Raw genomic sequence first — 16,197 nt, 5'->3', positions numbered from 1 at the left:
CTGGCTATTAAACACAAAAACACACAGCCCTGTCTGTATCTCAAGTCACTTATACTTCCCTGAGACAGTGTATCTGAAGTCTGGAAAAGGGGGCAGTGGGAAGCAGTAGCAAGTTTGTGGATAAAGGTGAAGACAAAGTGTGTTTTTGCCCGTTTCCCTTTGAGGCAATCATGTGATGGAGGAGAAGCTCCTTTTAGCTCCTGGGCTTCTCCAGGGCAAGAAAATGGTGGATGATCTCTTTGATGGTACCTACCAAGGACAAAGCAACCCTGTGGCTAAGTCCACATTTGCTAAGGGCAATGGAGGAGTGATACTCAGACATCAGGTGGTATGTGATACCAAGGAGGCAGGCAGGGTGGGACTAGTCACCTTGGACCCTGGAGAGCTGAGATCGTGATTCCACTTGCCAAAACCATAGATGCCCCTGAGGAAAGTAATGCATGAGAGCTATTGTCTAGAGACCAGTGGACCAGAGGCCGTACAGGACTGCCCTTAGCTCCAAAAGCCCCGAATTTCTCTCTGATTTGTGCCATGTGGGTCTCTCCTCTTCATACACCCAGATGTCATCTTGGAATGAATCAGGGGCAAAGAGAGAAAGCAAAACCCAGAAAGACTGGGATTTATTTAAAATAGTTATCTAAAGAGACTGAATTATTGAATCAGGCAGATTTTATTGGACTGCACTAAATTACTAAATATTGACTGAATATTCAACCTAATATTGAGTTCCTAATACTCAATGGGATTAGAGCTTGAGGGATAAGCTATTAAAATAAAGAAAGAAATAATAAGGAAGCTGCATCTTTCCGTGCACATCTGAATGCAGTGTGAGAAAATATGTGACCCTGCACCTCAAGGGAAGGACGCTTCTATTTTAGCTGACTTTATTGCTTTTATTATTCCAGGCACATACTCAAGGCCTTCTCTGATTTTCTCCCACACAGAGCCTTGAAACCATGCCACATGCTCATACTGGTTGCCAAGCCATTTTCCTCCCTTCGGTGATCCAACCTTCTCCAAGAAGTCTTCCTAAACCATCAAAGAGCTAACATGTCCCCTGACTCCACCTTGCCCAACTCACAGGTTCCCTCTGTATTGTTATCTAGCGTTTCCTTTACCTTGTTATTCCTAACTAATACTTAATAAGAATACTAAAGTGTCTAATTTCTGCTTTTATTTGCTTTCTTCTATGTATGGGTAAGTATTTCCAAGACTAATTTGCAAAGGTATAGAAGGCAGGTATTAGATGTTTTTTATTCATTGCCTTATGCGCTCTTCAGGCCAATAAGTGTTTTTAAATGGTCTTGGTTGACAGTTAAACTATACTTTAATAGAACCATGTTTCTGTGAAATGGAGAATTTTCCATTCATTTTCCATCAGCTTCATTCTTGAAACTTCTTCACCCTTAACAGATGACTTCTGTCCCAGCACTTATAATGGTCAAGGTACTTATAACTTCTGCTCTTTTGAACAAATCCAATACAGGTTGGCTTTATTATTGAGGTTTAATTGGTTATTAAAGAAAATTTTTTATATCTGAGGTGATAACTTGAATTGCTCTCTGACTGCTCAGATTAGACAATGTGCTTAGTGTTTGGTAGTAATTGCTAAATTATCTGGCAACTTCAGGAACATATATTCTTGATACATAGAATTATCCTAAAATCAAGTGAGAAAGGGGGTTGAGGACACTAAGATTTATTGATTACCTTCTATGTTCCAGAAACCTTCATTGATTATTGATATTTTATCCAATTTTATCTTTATAACATTCATTCATTCTTTCTTTGCAATCATTAATTATTGAAGATCTATAATGTGCCAATATGTTGGGTGCTGAGAATACGGAAGTGAACCAGACAGGCTTGATGCTTTTTTTATCATGAAATTTGCCATCTAGCTGTTTGCTGACTGAAACATGAAAACAGCTGTGAAATTCTCAAAAAAAAAAAATTGAGAATGTATTGATGGCTAACTGGGGAAGAAATTGGGAGTGTAGAACAGGAGGCTATAACTTAGACTAGCAGCTCAGGGAGAACTTCCCTGAGGAAATCAAGATTACACAGACCTGATATATGAATTGGATTAACCAGGTGAAGGTGTTCAAAAGGACTTTACACCAAGGGGACCACGTGCAAGGAGGCCTAGATATGAAAGAGTCTAGTGTATCTCCAACCAACTGCAATACGTACAGTACACTAGAACAAAGAGCGTCAAGGAGAGAATGATGGCTGATGAAGCTAAAGAGGGGCAGAGATTGTGGTGGACTTTGGAGGCCATGCTGAATGGGGCTGGGGGCCTTATCCCAAGAGTAAAGAGAAAACACTGAAGGATTCAGTTAGAAAAGAGTGGTATCTTGAAAGTTGTTGATGGTGTTGTTTAAGTTCATCTAGTCACAGAAAGGAAAATAGATGGAAAGGAAGCAAGACTGAGTGTGTGTTCAGAGAGCCTCATTGCAATAGGTCAAAGAGAAATGGTGGTGAATTGGACCAGGGTGGCACCAGTGGGAATGGAGACAAGTAGGCGGTGAGTCAAGATATAGGTAAGGGGTAGAATTGGCAGGAGTTAGGGGCCTAATGAATTTGGAAATGGAGGCAGAAGGAAGGTTCTAGGGTGACTCCCTGGTGGTCCTTACAGAGATGGGACATACAAGAGGAAGAATGGTTTGGGAGAGAAGGTAATGATGTCAACTGGGAAGTACTGAGTGTGAGTTGTCCAAGAGACTTGCCTGGGAATCACTGTATCCTTGACTCTGTATCTCATGAAAATGTCTGTCCTGAGGTTATATAGAAATTTGGACATTAATGGCACAGAGATAATAGTTTCGTCCATGAAAATAGATAATCTCATTTGGAGAGAGTGTGTGAAATGAGGAAAGACAAGGACCTAAGACATAGGCCTAAGGAATATCCACATTTAATGGACAAGTAGAAGAGGAATATCTGGTGAAATTAATTATTTTGAGTTTTGTCTTAAAGATGACCTATGAAAACTATGATAACTTAATTAATTAAGTTGATTAATAGGAAAGTCAGAATTCAGACCCAAATGTTTCCACCTTCAAAATCCACCTTCTGAATACTTCCTGTTTGTGATGTAAGAATAATTTATTGATGCATATCTCTGAGCTAGGCCTTCTGTTAAGCATTTTACATACACTGTTTTATTAATTTTCAGAGCAACCTACCTGTAAACTAAGTATGGTATTATTCTTATGTAGATGAGGGAGATAAGACTTGGAGAAATTAACTAAGTTCCCCAAGGTTACCCAACTACTACATACCCACTCCTTTCCCTTGCCCAAGACCATGCAGGCATTATGATTGTACTAGTTAAGGCAGTGATTCTCAAACTTGAGCTCTCATCAGAATCACCTGGAGGGCTTCTTAAAACACAGATTGTTGGGCAACACCCTTTGAGTTTCTGATTCTGGAGGTAGATGGGGCCTGAGAATTTGCATGTCTAGTTCCAACAACCTGCCACAAAAATATGCTGCCCTCAGCATTTTAACTTGTAAAAAAAAATTAAATATAAATTTAAATTAGATATAAATTAGTTAACTCATAATAATCATTAACATCCAAATACAGCATATTAAAATATGTAATATAAAATTTTATTAAAAGATATTTTTATTTACCTACCCCCATGATCTCTGAAACAGAATCTACTCCTAATCCCTGCCATGTACTTCAAGAAATTTCTTCCTGACATAAACTCTACCTAACAAGCTCTTCACGATTTTTACATTAAGCATATTTATTAGCATTATGTATACATGCATTATGTAGAGAGATGTATGTATATATACACTCATATATACATATACATATTAAATTCAGTTAAACTTCAATTTGTCCTAAGTTGATTGTAAATTTATTTTCCCAATTTAAAATAATATTCAATCTATTTAGCACAAAGGTGTTCTTCTGCTGTAACTCCAGTTTCTATACTTCAATCCCAATCAGACATCTTTTCACCACAGCTGTTCTCTGATTCTTATAACATCTCAGATTAGCAATCATTACATTTCTTATAGGGCCCCATGACACTCTATGAGCATATAAGTCATAATCCATTTTTTTATTTCAGCAAAAAAAAATCATAATTCCTTCCCTAAGCCCCTTTCAGGCTGTTGTAGGTACTTCCAGATGTGCCATGTAGGTAAACTTCTGTTTAAACTCTGCTTTCTTGTCTCAACGATGCATATGCTTAGAAGATTCAGTTTGGTTACTGACTTAAGACAAGTGACTCAGTGATACATAGGGAATGGGGGGAATGGGGCAGCATTAACTAGCTCCATAAACCACTAAAAATCTGTACAGTTAGTGTTATACCTTTGAATTAGAGACAAAATCAAGTTGGGAGGTGGCATACGTAGCAGATAAAAAGATACCGGCACTGCTTTGGTGATGCCTGCAGTGGGGCCATATCTACAACCACAGATCCCTGTATTTATTTATCAAGATGCTACACTTAAAAAAATAATGATAAGTCAACAGAAAAACAAGCAAAGACCAAGAGCTCCTTCTGCAACAAAATGCTCCAGGTACAGTAGTAAAAACTCCTGCGAGCCCAGATGAAATGTGACTTTCCGAGGGAAGTGGATAATTTTTACTTGATGGTGAATCGTTAAAAGTGAACCAGATGATTAAACTTAATGGAACAGCCACATTAAACTGAAATTAGTAAAAACATGCCTCGGGCAGCCTACAACCTTTTATTTGTTGTTGTTTAACTTCTGCCTTTTACAGTGGCCATGATGAATGACATCACAAAAGAAAAAAATCCAATTAAAATCTAAGAGCTCAATAAACCCCTAATGTCTGCTTGTCACCACCGCTTTCACTTGCACTGATGTCTTATGTTTCCTCTTTCCCCAAGAAGAGGAAAAAGAACTGGCCTCAGGGAGGTTCAGTGGAAGGGGAGTAGAGGGGGGAAAGAGCACACAAAGGCTTCTGGAGGTTTCTATTCTGTGTGCTCCATCAGATGCAGACACTACACTGGGAGGGGGATGAGGTTAAATTGTTTTATTATTATACAATGCCTGAGTGCAGAGATGCATTTTCCCATTAGTTTTCAAATATTGATAAATCAGAATTGGGATCTGCAGAGCAATCCCTATCCACGCTCTTAGTTGGCATCTCCACTGCCCTTTTATATTGTCTTGGTGTTTGTTCTATAAGTCATCGAAATGGTCTCTCCTGACAGCTAAAAATAAGTTTCTGATTACTTTTACCTGAATAAATCTTGTGATCCAATGTGGTATTCACCTACTAATTGCGCAACAACTACATATTGAATGTGATGAAAGAACCGGCTGAGGGGAGTCTATAATTTTGTGGAATGCAGAATATAATAAATCATGTGGAAAGATAGCAATGGCCACCTGATAGAAGCATACTGGCTTTTGATAACAGATTTTACCTTAGAGATACCATGTGTTTGTAAAATTAGGTTTTCAAAGTCCTCAGAACAAAGTTCTCAAAGTCAAAAGCAAAAACCTGTTTATTGTGAACTAAGAGCTAATAATAGTAACAATATCTTAAATTTGGAAGACACTTTATAATTTATAAAACACATGCTTTTATCGCATGTTTATGTAGGAATTAACATAGTATTTGTATATAGTCTCTTAGTGCTTCACTACAGCCTTGTCCTGTAACTCAATTATCTTCATTTTCTGATAAGGATCCCAGGGCTTGGAAGTTAATTGGCTGTTCTATTGAGAGAGAGAGAATGAGCAAGGCCCACACTTGGGACTCCTGGTGTGGTGCCCACTGCACTGTGCCAGGCTGCTGACCATGGCTGACCTAGAGCCAGATCCAATGGGCAGAGTGACATTGGTTTCATTACTCATGAGTTAATGAAATAGCTTTTTTTTTTTTTTTTTTTTGGCGGTACGCGGGCCTCTCACTGTTGTGGCCTCTCCCGTTGAGGAGCACAGGCTCCGGACGCGCAGGCCCAGCGGCCATGGCTCACGGGCCCAGCCGCTCTGTGGCATGTGGGATCCTCCCAGAGCGGGGCATGAACCCGTGTCCCCTGCATCGGCAGGCGGACTCTCAGCCACTGCGCCACCAGGGAAGCCCTGAAATAGCTTTTTAAGAGCTCTCTTCAGTCATTAGAATTTGATGATGGAGAGTTAAAACTTTCCCCAGTGACTCTTTCTGTGTAGTCAGGGTTTCAACGTTTTCTTAGCATATCACATTGCACAAATCATGGAGTGCTCTTGTTTTACATTTCTTATTGCGTTTGTCTCACTTCTAAGCAATTTCCTCCCCGTTCGCATTTATCTTGCATGATTTCTGTCAAATTGCTTTCAAGGCCACTAATTGTATAAATAATATTCTCTTCCTCAAACTCTGCTATTAACTAGTGGCAGCTGTGTGGCATTAGACACAGTTTATCTCTCAAAATGAGAAGGTTGCACGGAATAATCTATAAGCCTCTTCTTGCACTCAAGTTCTAATCTGACTCTCACATGAGCTGTGTGATTTGGGAAACAGTACATATAGGAGCCTCAGTTTTCTTGACTCTTGCAGTGATGGATTCAATTATCTCACGTTTCCCAAAATGAGTTTCTTGGAAAACTGTTTTGGGGAATATCAATACGGATCACACCCAAAAAGGACTCATTACATAAGAAAGTTCAGGAAAGCTAGATTAAATGATGTTTAGTACAGTTTTGGACTATAGGTACTCACAGCCTTTCCTAAGTTAATGGGCACTGGGTGACTCTAAGAATGAGGAAGAATATGAAGTATTGCCCAAAATCATTGGGTCACAGAACGCTTTTTCCTCAGCATTTTGTGTAAATGATATTCCATGGGACATACTTTTAGAAAGGCTGGGTTACGTATTTTTTAAGTCCCTTTTTCCCCTGAGATTCTATTTTCAAATGTGTTTGTGGACATTACTCTGAACATTCCATTCAGTATCAGTCAAGAGAACACAGAGATGGTTTACCTGCTGCTGTTATTGCCATTACTGTTGTAACATAGCCTAGACTCCACTTAGACAGAGTTGAAATAAGGTAGAGATTGTTGCCAAACAGAACTTGGGTCTGCTCACCTGCTGCACAGCAAAGCCAATCTACTGACACCAGGTTGTAATGAAGGAAAGTACAGTGTTTATTGGAGGCACCAAGCAAGGAGAATGGGCAGCTCATGCTCAAAAGACCCAAACTCCCCAATAGCTTTCAGGAAAGGGTTTTTAAAGGCAACATTTGGCATGAGGATTGCAGCTCATGGACCTTCTTCTGACTGTTTGGTGGTGAGGTAACAGGGTGATGTTTCAGGAATCATAATCATCAACCTTCTGAATCTGGTGTCTGCATGCTTGTGGTAACATGTAATCACCATTCCCTACCTTGTGTGGGGGAGCTTAGTTTCTGCAGAACTCAAAGATAAATGTCAGATTGTTATGTATATCTCTTCAGGAGGAACTAGGACTCTGTTTTATCACTGAACTATTTGCTTTTCCTTTGTTTCTGCATTCCCTCACTTACCTAATTAGTAACTGCTTGAGTCTGCTCTTTGGAACTCAGGAAAGACCTAGGAGACTAAAGCCTTTCTCTACAAACAAGAAACAGGAAGCATAGAGGGGCTTTTGTACCCAGGAGGGCCCCACAGGGTCCTACTAGCCATTAAAGCTGACTTGTCTGTATGTAGCTGATACTTACAACTGAGATCTTACAACTTACAACTGAGAACAACAGTTCTCCTTGGTAAAAAGCACTTTTTGAAAAAAAACTGTGAATAGGGTTAGATTATCAGAAGTCCTATGAGATACTGCCTAAACTTTTGCTGAGGTGGGGAAAAGGGAACTAAAGAAACAACAGGGAAGTCAATAGAGTGGATATAAAGTTCAGGACAAGTAACCCATGGGCTGCTTTTCCAAGTTAGGATCGCCCTCTTCACTTCAGTGGTATCTTCATGTTCATTACCGCAGCCCTTTACCCAGACCCATTTCACTGGCTGTTAATCTTATCAGAGCCTCTGCTTGATGACCTTCAGGAACAGAGAACCCACTGCTTCATAAGGCAGACTATTCAATCTAATCTTTTAGAAGGTCCTTTCCCATATTAAACTAAACTATGTGTTAAATATTCTTTTCCAATTTATCTTATAAATTTATCTTATTCCAATTTATCTTGTAAATCCTTATTCCAATTTATCTTGTAAATTACCTAGTCAGGGTGGTTTCAAGGCATTGTCCCTGGCAGCACTTAAGATGTTTCTCAAACACTTTGAGTTGAATTTCATAAATAAATTTCACATCTTCCTAGAAAATTGACTATAATCTCCATCATATTAGAATCAAGAAGATTGACTAGCTTTCCTAAATTTGCCAAGATAGCAACGTGTAGAGGCAAAATGTACACTCTGATTCAAAAACCAAAATCCTTTTCTCAGTAGTATATTGCTTGTCTAGTGTATCTGTGTACATAAAAGTGAGGGGGAGAGTATATTAATAGATCTGAAAGCTGTAGTGAAAATAGTTTCGTTCTAGCCAGGCCTATATGTCCTTGGGCATCTTACTATTGCTGTGGCCTTTAGTTTTCCATTCTTCAAAATCAGGATTACTAAATTTTATCCAAGCTCTGTTCCACTTCTGGAAATCTCTGTGATTATAAGGGAACATGTCCATTAATGAATGGCATTTACTACTGAGGATTTAAGTAAATAGTAAAAGAAAAAAATCTGCAAACCTTAGAAAGACTTTAATGAAAGTTAACATAGCATTGCATCATAAAGACAAACAGTTTAGGATCACATGCTTGACTTTTACTTTCTTTAATTTTTTTTTCTACACTAGTTACATTCAGACCAGGATAGAGGAGATGGATCACTTAAATATATCCTTTCAGGAGATGGAGCAGGAGATCTCTTCATTATCAATGAAAACACAGGAGATATACAGGCCACCAGGAGGCTGGACAGGGAAGAAAAACCTGTTTACATCCTTCGAGCTCAGGCCATAAACAGAAAAACAGGGAGACCCGTGGAGCCCGAGTCTGAATTCATCATCAAGATCCATGACATCAATGACAATGAACCAATATTCACCAAGGAGGTTTACACGGCCACTGTTCCTGAAATGTCTGATGTCGGTGAGTGAGATGTGATTCAACCATTTCCTCTAGTACATCAACTGAATAACAAGTCCTATGAGTGAAATTTGCTGAATTGAATGAACTTAGCTACTAAATTCTAGAAACACTGTGTTTCAGACAGTCTAGTTATGTCCTTTTTGTAAGTGCACTGGTGTCTCCTAATATTACCCTAGTCTTATTATTTTTAAGAAAACAGCATTTCCTCTAGTGATTAGGGTATGAAAAGTGGCAGGGTGAGAGGGGGAGGGAGGAGAGACCATTTCATCTAATTCCTCTCCCACTCAAAATGCCCACTTTATTTCTTGGACTGAAAGGCAGCAGCCCTCTCTATTTCTCTTAGCCCATAGTGGTATTAGGCTTCAGGTAAGGATCTCCCCAATGGAAAACAAAAGCCCTGAATTTACAGTCAAGACTAAAGAGTAATTATATTTGAGAAAGAGACTCAAAGAAAACTTTTTTAAAAATCCATAAACAGTATGCAGATGATATCTAGAGGATATGTTCTTTACTAAGTGGTAACAATTAAGAGAATTTCATGACATTAATATGGTAAATTAATATTTTGTGCACAACTCTACTACCAATTTTAAAGTTAATACGTGTGCATTTAATTTGCTTAGATTGGGAAAAGGTAAATAGAATTTAAATTAAGAAAAAAAATCCGACTGACACCACTGTCAGCCACATTAAAACACTTCAGGGGAGACAATGACAAATGTTCAACTATTGTGTAAAGGGTTATTTTAAGTTATATTCAGTGTCAAGTTCAAAAGGGCTAAATTACATAATAAAAAACATTTCCATAATTCTGCGAGTCAGATATCAGAGACATTTCAGTTCACAATTCTAAGACTTGGAAAATATATAATCTACAGAAATGATTATAAAACATCTCAATTTTTCCCATAAAGAAGTTACTCATCTCATTACTTGAAGTCACCTTTTGTTAGAAAAATCACAAACCATCACCAAAGCTAAGAGGAGGATTAGAATTCTTTTAAGAGGAAGATTTGTTAGGAAAAATATTTTTCCTCTACGTGGTAAAGGGCAGGAAGAATTAATGAAGGACAGCCTGGTCATCAGCACCACGCAGGGCAACTCTAACCAGATGTGCAAAGTGTAACTGCACAGTATAAGGGGCAGCATACTCTTGAAGTCATTATAGAATTAAATATGTTTTATAAATATTTGAGGATAGCTGGCAGTAACAAGTCTTGAGGAAGAGAAGGCTTTTTCCAATCTGCACACAGGCACAGTTATGTTGACATTCATCATTATAATAAATTAACATGTCACTATTGTGATAGTAAAGGCATCCCAAAGGAAGTACATGAAGGTAGTGGGACAATAACAAGGTAGTAAAAATGGACTTCGGTGTCAAACAGACCTAAGTTTGAAACTATCCCTACTAATAAGCAGCAATGTGGCCTTAGGTAAATAAATGACTTAATGTCTCTGATCCCCCAGTTCCATATCTATAAAAAAGAAATAATAAACATCAACTCCTAATCATTATCATAAGAATGAAAGGAGAAAACAAGTGCAGAGCCCCCAGTACCACATCTGACAACTAATAGGGACTCAAAATATCCAGATAACCATATTCTAAAAGCAATCAAATTTTGTATTGATGTCAAATAAGAATATAGGTGTTTGTTGACTTCTACTACTCCTCGCTTTAAAATCACGTGCTCTCATTTTCCCTACATACTTTGTCAAATTACAAGGATGGGTGCTCTATCTCATGCATCAACATGCTACATCCAGAGCATCCAACCCTAACACAGTACAGTATATTTGTTCAATAAATGGAACTGGTTAGATATTACAAAAGCAATGTAAAAATTCTAATATTCCCTAAATGTGACTTCCCTGCCCTGTTGATGGACAGGAGAATTCTAGCAGTATGCTTACTCTTTGTCTAGTATGAATACCAAAAGTCAGCCATAAAATGATCTTAATCAGAGGGTCTTACCCTTTTTGGAAGTCACAGACCCCTTTGAGAATCAGATAAAGTCTATGGAACTTCTCCTCATTGTAATATACATGTAGGCATACACAAAAATTTGCATGGAATTTCTTGGGGGTTAGGGATACTTTGAAGGTTATTATTAACTGTGGCCTCTAAGATAAGAATGCCAATCTAAAACAACATAGCCTTCTTTGTGCATTTAATTATAATCATCTTTTGGGATTATAAATTCTGGATGTGTATCCTCTGCTATTCCAATTAATTCTTTATTTAATCCAAAACTACTTCTCATAAGGTTCAAGGTCTTTCAACCTCTTAGAATTATCAGATAGATTTATCACTTAGGATGCTTTTATTTGTAAGTAACAGAAAACGCAATTCAAATTACTTTAAACAATGGAAGTATTTATTGGTCACATTACTTAAGTCCAAAAGTAAAGTGGACTTTGAACATAATTTGATTTGTGTTCTAGATATTTCTCTAATTTTCTGTCCTATTCAGCTTTGTCCTCAGGCTGTCATTGCTAAGATCACAAAATAGCTACTGCATTTGCAGGCTCCACATCAGCACATTATAGTCCAGGAGTAAAAGCACCTATGACAGAGCAAATTTCCAGCAAAATCACGAATGGCCCCCTGATTAAACAATACCTACACTAATCCTTGTAGAAAAAATAGTGCAAGATGCCAATAGATTTAGGCCTAGATAACTTGAAAGAATTGCTGTAGCAAGAATCCAATCAAATCTCACCCTTGGAGATGGGTTGGAATCAGTTACACCCAAAGTCATGATCATTCCCGTGCTTCCCTTTAATTTAATCCTTACAATATTTATTAATGTTGATCACATTCCTTCAGAGAAATCCAAGGCTTTTTAGCCTAGCATCCCACTGTAGTTCTTCATTCCCTTGCCATGATAGTTTTCTGTAGAAGTAAGATTGTGCTTTTTCCTTATGTGTGGGTATCAAGGACCCATCATTAACCCTTAATTTATTTTCAATTCATGTTTCTGTCATTACAGGCACATTTGTTGTCCAAGTCACTGCAACTGATGCTGATGATCCAACGTACGGAAACAGTGCTAAAATTGTCTATAGCATCCTACAGGGGCAGCCCTATTTTTCAGTTGAATCAGAAACAGGTTAGAATTCCTTTTGTATCTTCTTTTTACAATCTGTAATTTTAATTGACATGCTCAACTGAGCTAGCATATTTTTTAATAAAAACAATCAGTGTGATTGAATTTTCTTAGATTCATCTCCCAAACACCAGTGATACACTTGTAAATATGACATCCAGATCATTTTAAGCAAGAAATCTGACATCTTTCATCCACCATGTTTATTCAGAGGAGATTCGGAAAAATTACACATTGTTTTATTGTCTTTTCCAGTTTGAGATGAAGCTAAAAGGCCAACCCCTTCTGATAGCCAGTAAGGCTGTTTATACATATTCTGATTCTTCTTTTTCTAGTTATTTAGTAGGAGTGCATCTCTCTATCCTGCTGGGAAGCTATATGTAGCCATGTGATTTATTTGGGCCAATAAAATGTAGCAGTGATACGAGTCATTTCCAAGCGAAACTTTTAGACCTGGTGCACAATCCACCACGTTCCCTTCCTCTTGCCACAGTGATCGTGGATGGAAACCAGTATTGAGTGGATCTCCAGCCTGAATGTCTAAGGGTTTTCACGAGCAGAGCTTCTTACTGGCCTGCACAGAGCACTACAGCTCTGTTAAACCACTGAAATTTTACTTTTGTTGTCACGTTGTCTAGCTTATCCTAACTGCTACTGCCCTAAAAAACAAAATGGATTGCCTTAATGGAATCATTTTTCAACATCTCGTTTTCCTGCACTATCTCCACAAAGTAGCATACTATCTTATGATGAACTGTTTTTTTAAATAAATATCACTTGTATTGTATAGTAAATTCTACACATACTTTTGCTGTCATAGTAGGAGTAGAGTTCCTTTTATACGATTTTTAAGCATCCATTATTGTTAGTAGAAATCAAAACCTTTCTAGGTTACTACATCCAGTTGGAAATCGATATAAGAGGTGCAATAAACTTAGAAAGAATCCCAAGGAAAAAGAAAATGCTGAGTTTAAAAACAATGAGGATGAAAAATTAGAATTATTCAACTTAAAGGACAGAAGGCTAAGGTGACCTCCTGTGTTTAAATAGAGAAGTACTATTATCTGGAGAACAGAAAGCAGCTTCACTTTCACTGAAGCCAGCACTGCAGGAATGAAATTGAGGTATTCATTCCTACCTATTGTCTGAGGTATTCTTGTTAAAAATAAAAAAAGATCTTTTCAGCTTCACTAGTCATTAAGCACTGGAATGTGCCACCTGAGAAGGTTATAAAGCCTTCTCCAGTGATTTTTGAAAGAATGCTGCTCATTTAAGCATATGCCTTACATAGAAATTAGACAAACTTTTAGAAGTTCTTTAAACTAATTATTTTATAACTACCTAACAATAGAGATAAATTTTACCTAACTGAAGAATGTTGCTCACTGCTGGGACCTGTTGAACTAAAGTTCACATCAGCTTTAGGGAAGAAATTCTCTAGGATCATACAAGATGACCATTATGAGACAACTGATGTTGTGTTTTTATAAGACCACAGTTTTGTGGTTTAGAAGATCCTCAGAACATTCATTATGGTGGGTATATTTGATGAGGAATTAGTTAATTCAGCAATGTGAAACTCAGGAGTCAGTTCAAGTATATATGACTTTATTAATTTCCTCATAATGCACCTACTGTCCTTTATCAAGCAGCTACAGTAGTATAGCACTGTGCCACATGCCAAGTTATATTTTGCTGTGTCATCTTATACCACTTACAGTCTGCACTATTGCAGGATGTGACTTGTGCTTGTTTTCATTCTCCTTGCATTATAGGTGTATGTTTTTTTCAACGTATCTATGTAACTACCTCCCCTATGTGGGTTTAATATCCTTCAGTACAAAGGCTACCTATCATCAATCATCTTTATGGTCACCCACGACATCTGCATAGTGTTATGCATATGGTGGGTGACAATCTATGTTTGTTTGCGTAAATAAATGATTTTGTAAAGTATTTTTAATATAGCCCTTTCCATTTCTGAACTTCATATCCATAGGTATCATCAAGACAGCCTTGCTCAACATGGATCGTGAAAACAGGGAGCAGTACCAAGTGGTGATTCAAGCCAAGGATATGGGTGGACAGATGGGGGGATTATCTGGGACCACCACAGTGAACATCACGCTGACGGATGTCAATGACAACCCTCCCCGCTTTCCCCAGAGTAGGAACATTTGATTGAATGGGTGTCTTCAGTGCACTTTTGTAAAACTGTAACTTTAAGAATGATATTTATTTCCCATTATTATTATTAATTGCCAAAGTTAGTGAACTTAGTAAGAACTGGCACATTTATTAAAATGAGTTGACAACACTGATGCTCAGTAGATGTGAACATTTATTGGTAATTAGCTGAGTGATAGTCTGATATGGCTGTTATTATAAAAGCAACATCATTGTTTTATTTTTCCTTATTAACAAGACTACCACAGGCATAAATATGCTTGTGCAGAACATATATATACAAGCATGCTGCTATTTGTTAGGAAAAATTTGACTTTATATTTTGTGAATTTAACCAGGCATATAATCTCCCTTAAGTCATCACGAGGCTTTGCAAGGGGAGGATTTATCATTTTACTGTTTCTAAAAATACAACTGTGGAAATAACTATGTACTTAATCCATTTGTAATCATAAATAGTTTTCTACATTATGGTTAATTGAGATACCAAAAGTCATCTCTAAAATCTTTAACACTCATGATTAGGTAAGAAGGAAGGTAAAGGAGAAACCAGCATTCATAAATGCCCACTCTGTCTCAAGCAGTACACTTGACCCTTTCACTTAGAGACCTCAAGTAGGTACTGGTTTTAATGTCATTTTTCTTCCAGGATCAAAATTCCTTTCTGACTATGATTTCCTAAGAAAACTACCTGAATCCTGTCTTCCAGGAGAAAATAGCTGCCATCATTAAGTAGAAAACCCACTTACTCAAGCGTGGCCCTTTTGTAAAGCTGGTCAGCTAATAAGGGCTTCTTTTATAATGGAGATACACACAGATCAACAGGAAATAGTTTTATCTTGTTTATTTTTTCAAGTATTTTAGTCACAGTTAGTTAAATGCAAAAACAGAATAGCTAACTAATTTCTGATTTAACGGGGAGAAGAAAGGTTTTATGAACGTTAAAACATCCCCCACAGAAGCCTGAAATGAAAATATCAGGATCACCAGCACTTTTCCCAGAAACCTCCTTTTCCATATGGGGATGTCTTGGGGAAGGATAACAGAAGGATTATCCATACCAGGGGACCTTCCCCCTCTGTGCTCTCTCTTTGAATAAATAGACTGTGATCATTACTGCGTAATGTCCCGAGGCAAGGGACCCGAGAATATAGAAAGGGGCTGGAGGCACCGGAAGGGAGGTGGAATACACTAGAGAAAAACTTGGCATGTTTTATCATTTTACCAAGGATGAGCTCAATCAATACTTAGTGGATTAAATATTGTTGAAGGACTATATTTTAGTAGTGTCAAAGTCTAAATTTTTTTTTCGAAAGCAATTTGTGTAAATAGTTGGCAAAATGTAATGGGTGAGAATAGAATAAGTTTTGTTTTTACTATATGTCTGTTCCTAAGCACATGCTGGCCTGACAGATCTAATTGAAACTCACATGTACTCTTCTTCAACGAATTTTCCAACATGAGAAAAGTGTACATCTAGTTTTTTAATTAGTAATATAAATACAAGAATGGGAGAAATCTATGCAAAGAAAAAACACCAGTAAAATTTAAAGGAAGAAATTAGTCAAAATTAGAAAAAATTAAGAGCTTTTTTCTCAATGTATCTATCTATATCCCTAACTGCAACTAGACCAGCTTCATGTAGGAGTGAAGGAATCTCTACTTGGATACATTCTGGAAGTGCTATAATTTGTTTTCACCTTCAGTTATTATTAGCAATGACAGAAAGAGCTCTTTTAAAGAACACCTAGTAATTGGCTTAAAGTCACAGTTCAGGTTAAATC

General features: G+C 37.6%; 1 protein-coding gene across 1 annotated transcript in view; it reads left to right on the top strand.

Annotated features, from left to right (window-relative positions):
* Nucleotides 1-16,197, top strand: part of CDH6 (cadherin 6) — a 56,528-nt gene that overhangs the window by 22,127 nt on the left and 18,204 nt on the right. Inside the window, exons 2-4 of the mRNA XM_082622614.1 lie at nucleotides 8,819-9,113; nucleotides 12,110-12,229; nucleotides 14,226-14,393. Of these exons, the coding sequence (XP_082478740.1) occupies nucleotides 8,819-9,113; nucleotides 12,110-12,229; nucleotides 14,226-14,393 (583 nt within the window). The remainder of the gene's footprint in view (nucleotides 1-8,818; nucleotides 9,114-12,109; nucleotides 12,230-14,225; nucleotides 14,394-16,197) is intronic.

This window comes from Mesoplodon mirus, assembly GCF_964341445.2.
Source record: "Mesoplodon mirus genome assembly, chromosome: 5".
NCBI classification, from domain to species: domain Eukaryota; kingdom Metazoa; phylum Chordata; class Mammalia; order Artiodactyla; family Ziphiidae; genus Mesoplodon; species Mesoplodon mirus.
Note: the sequence above shows the minus strand (reverse complement) of the source record. Positions and strands in the feature narration are given on the sequence as shown.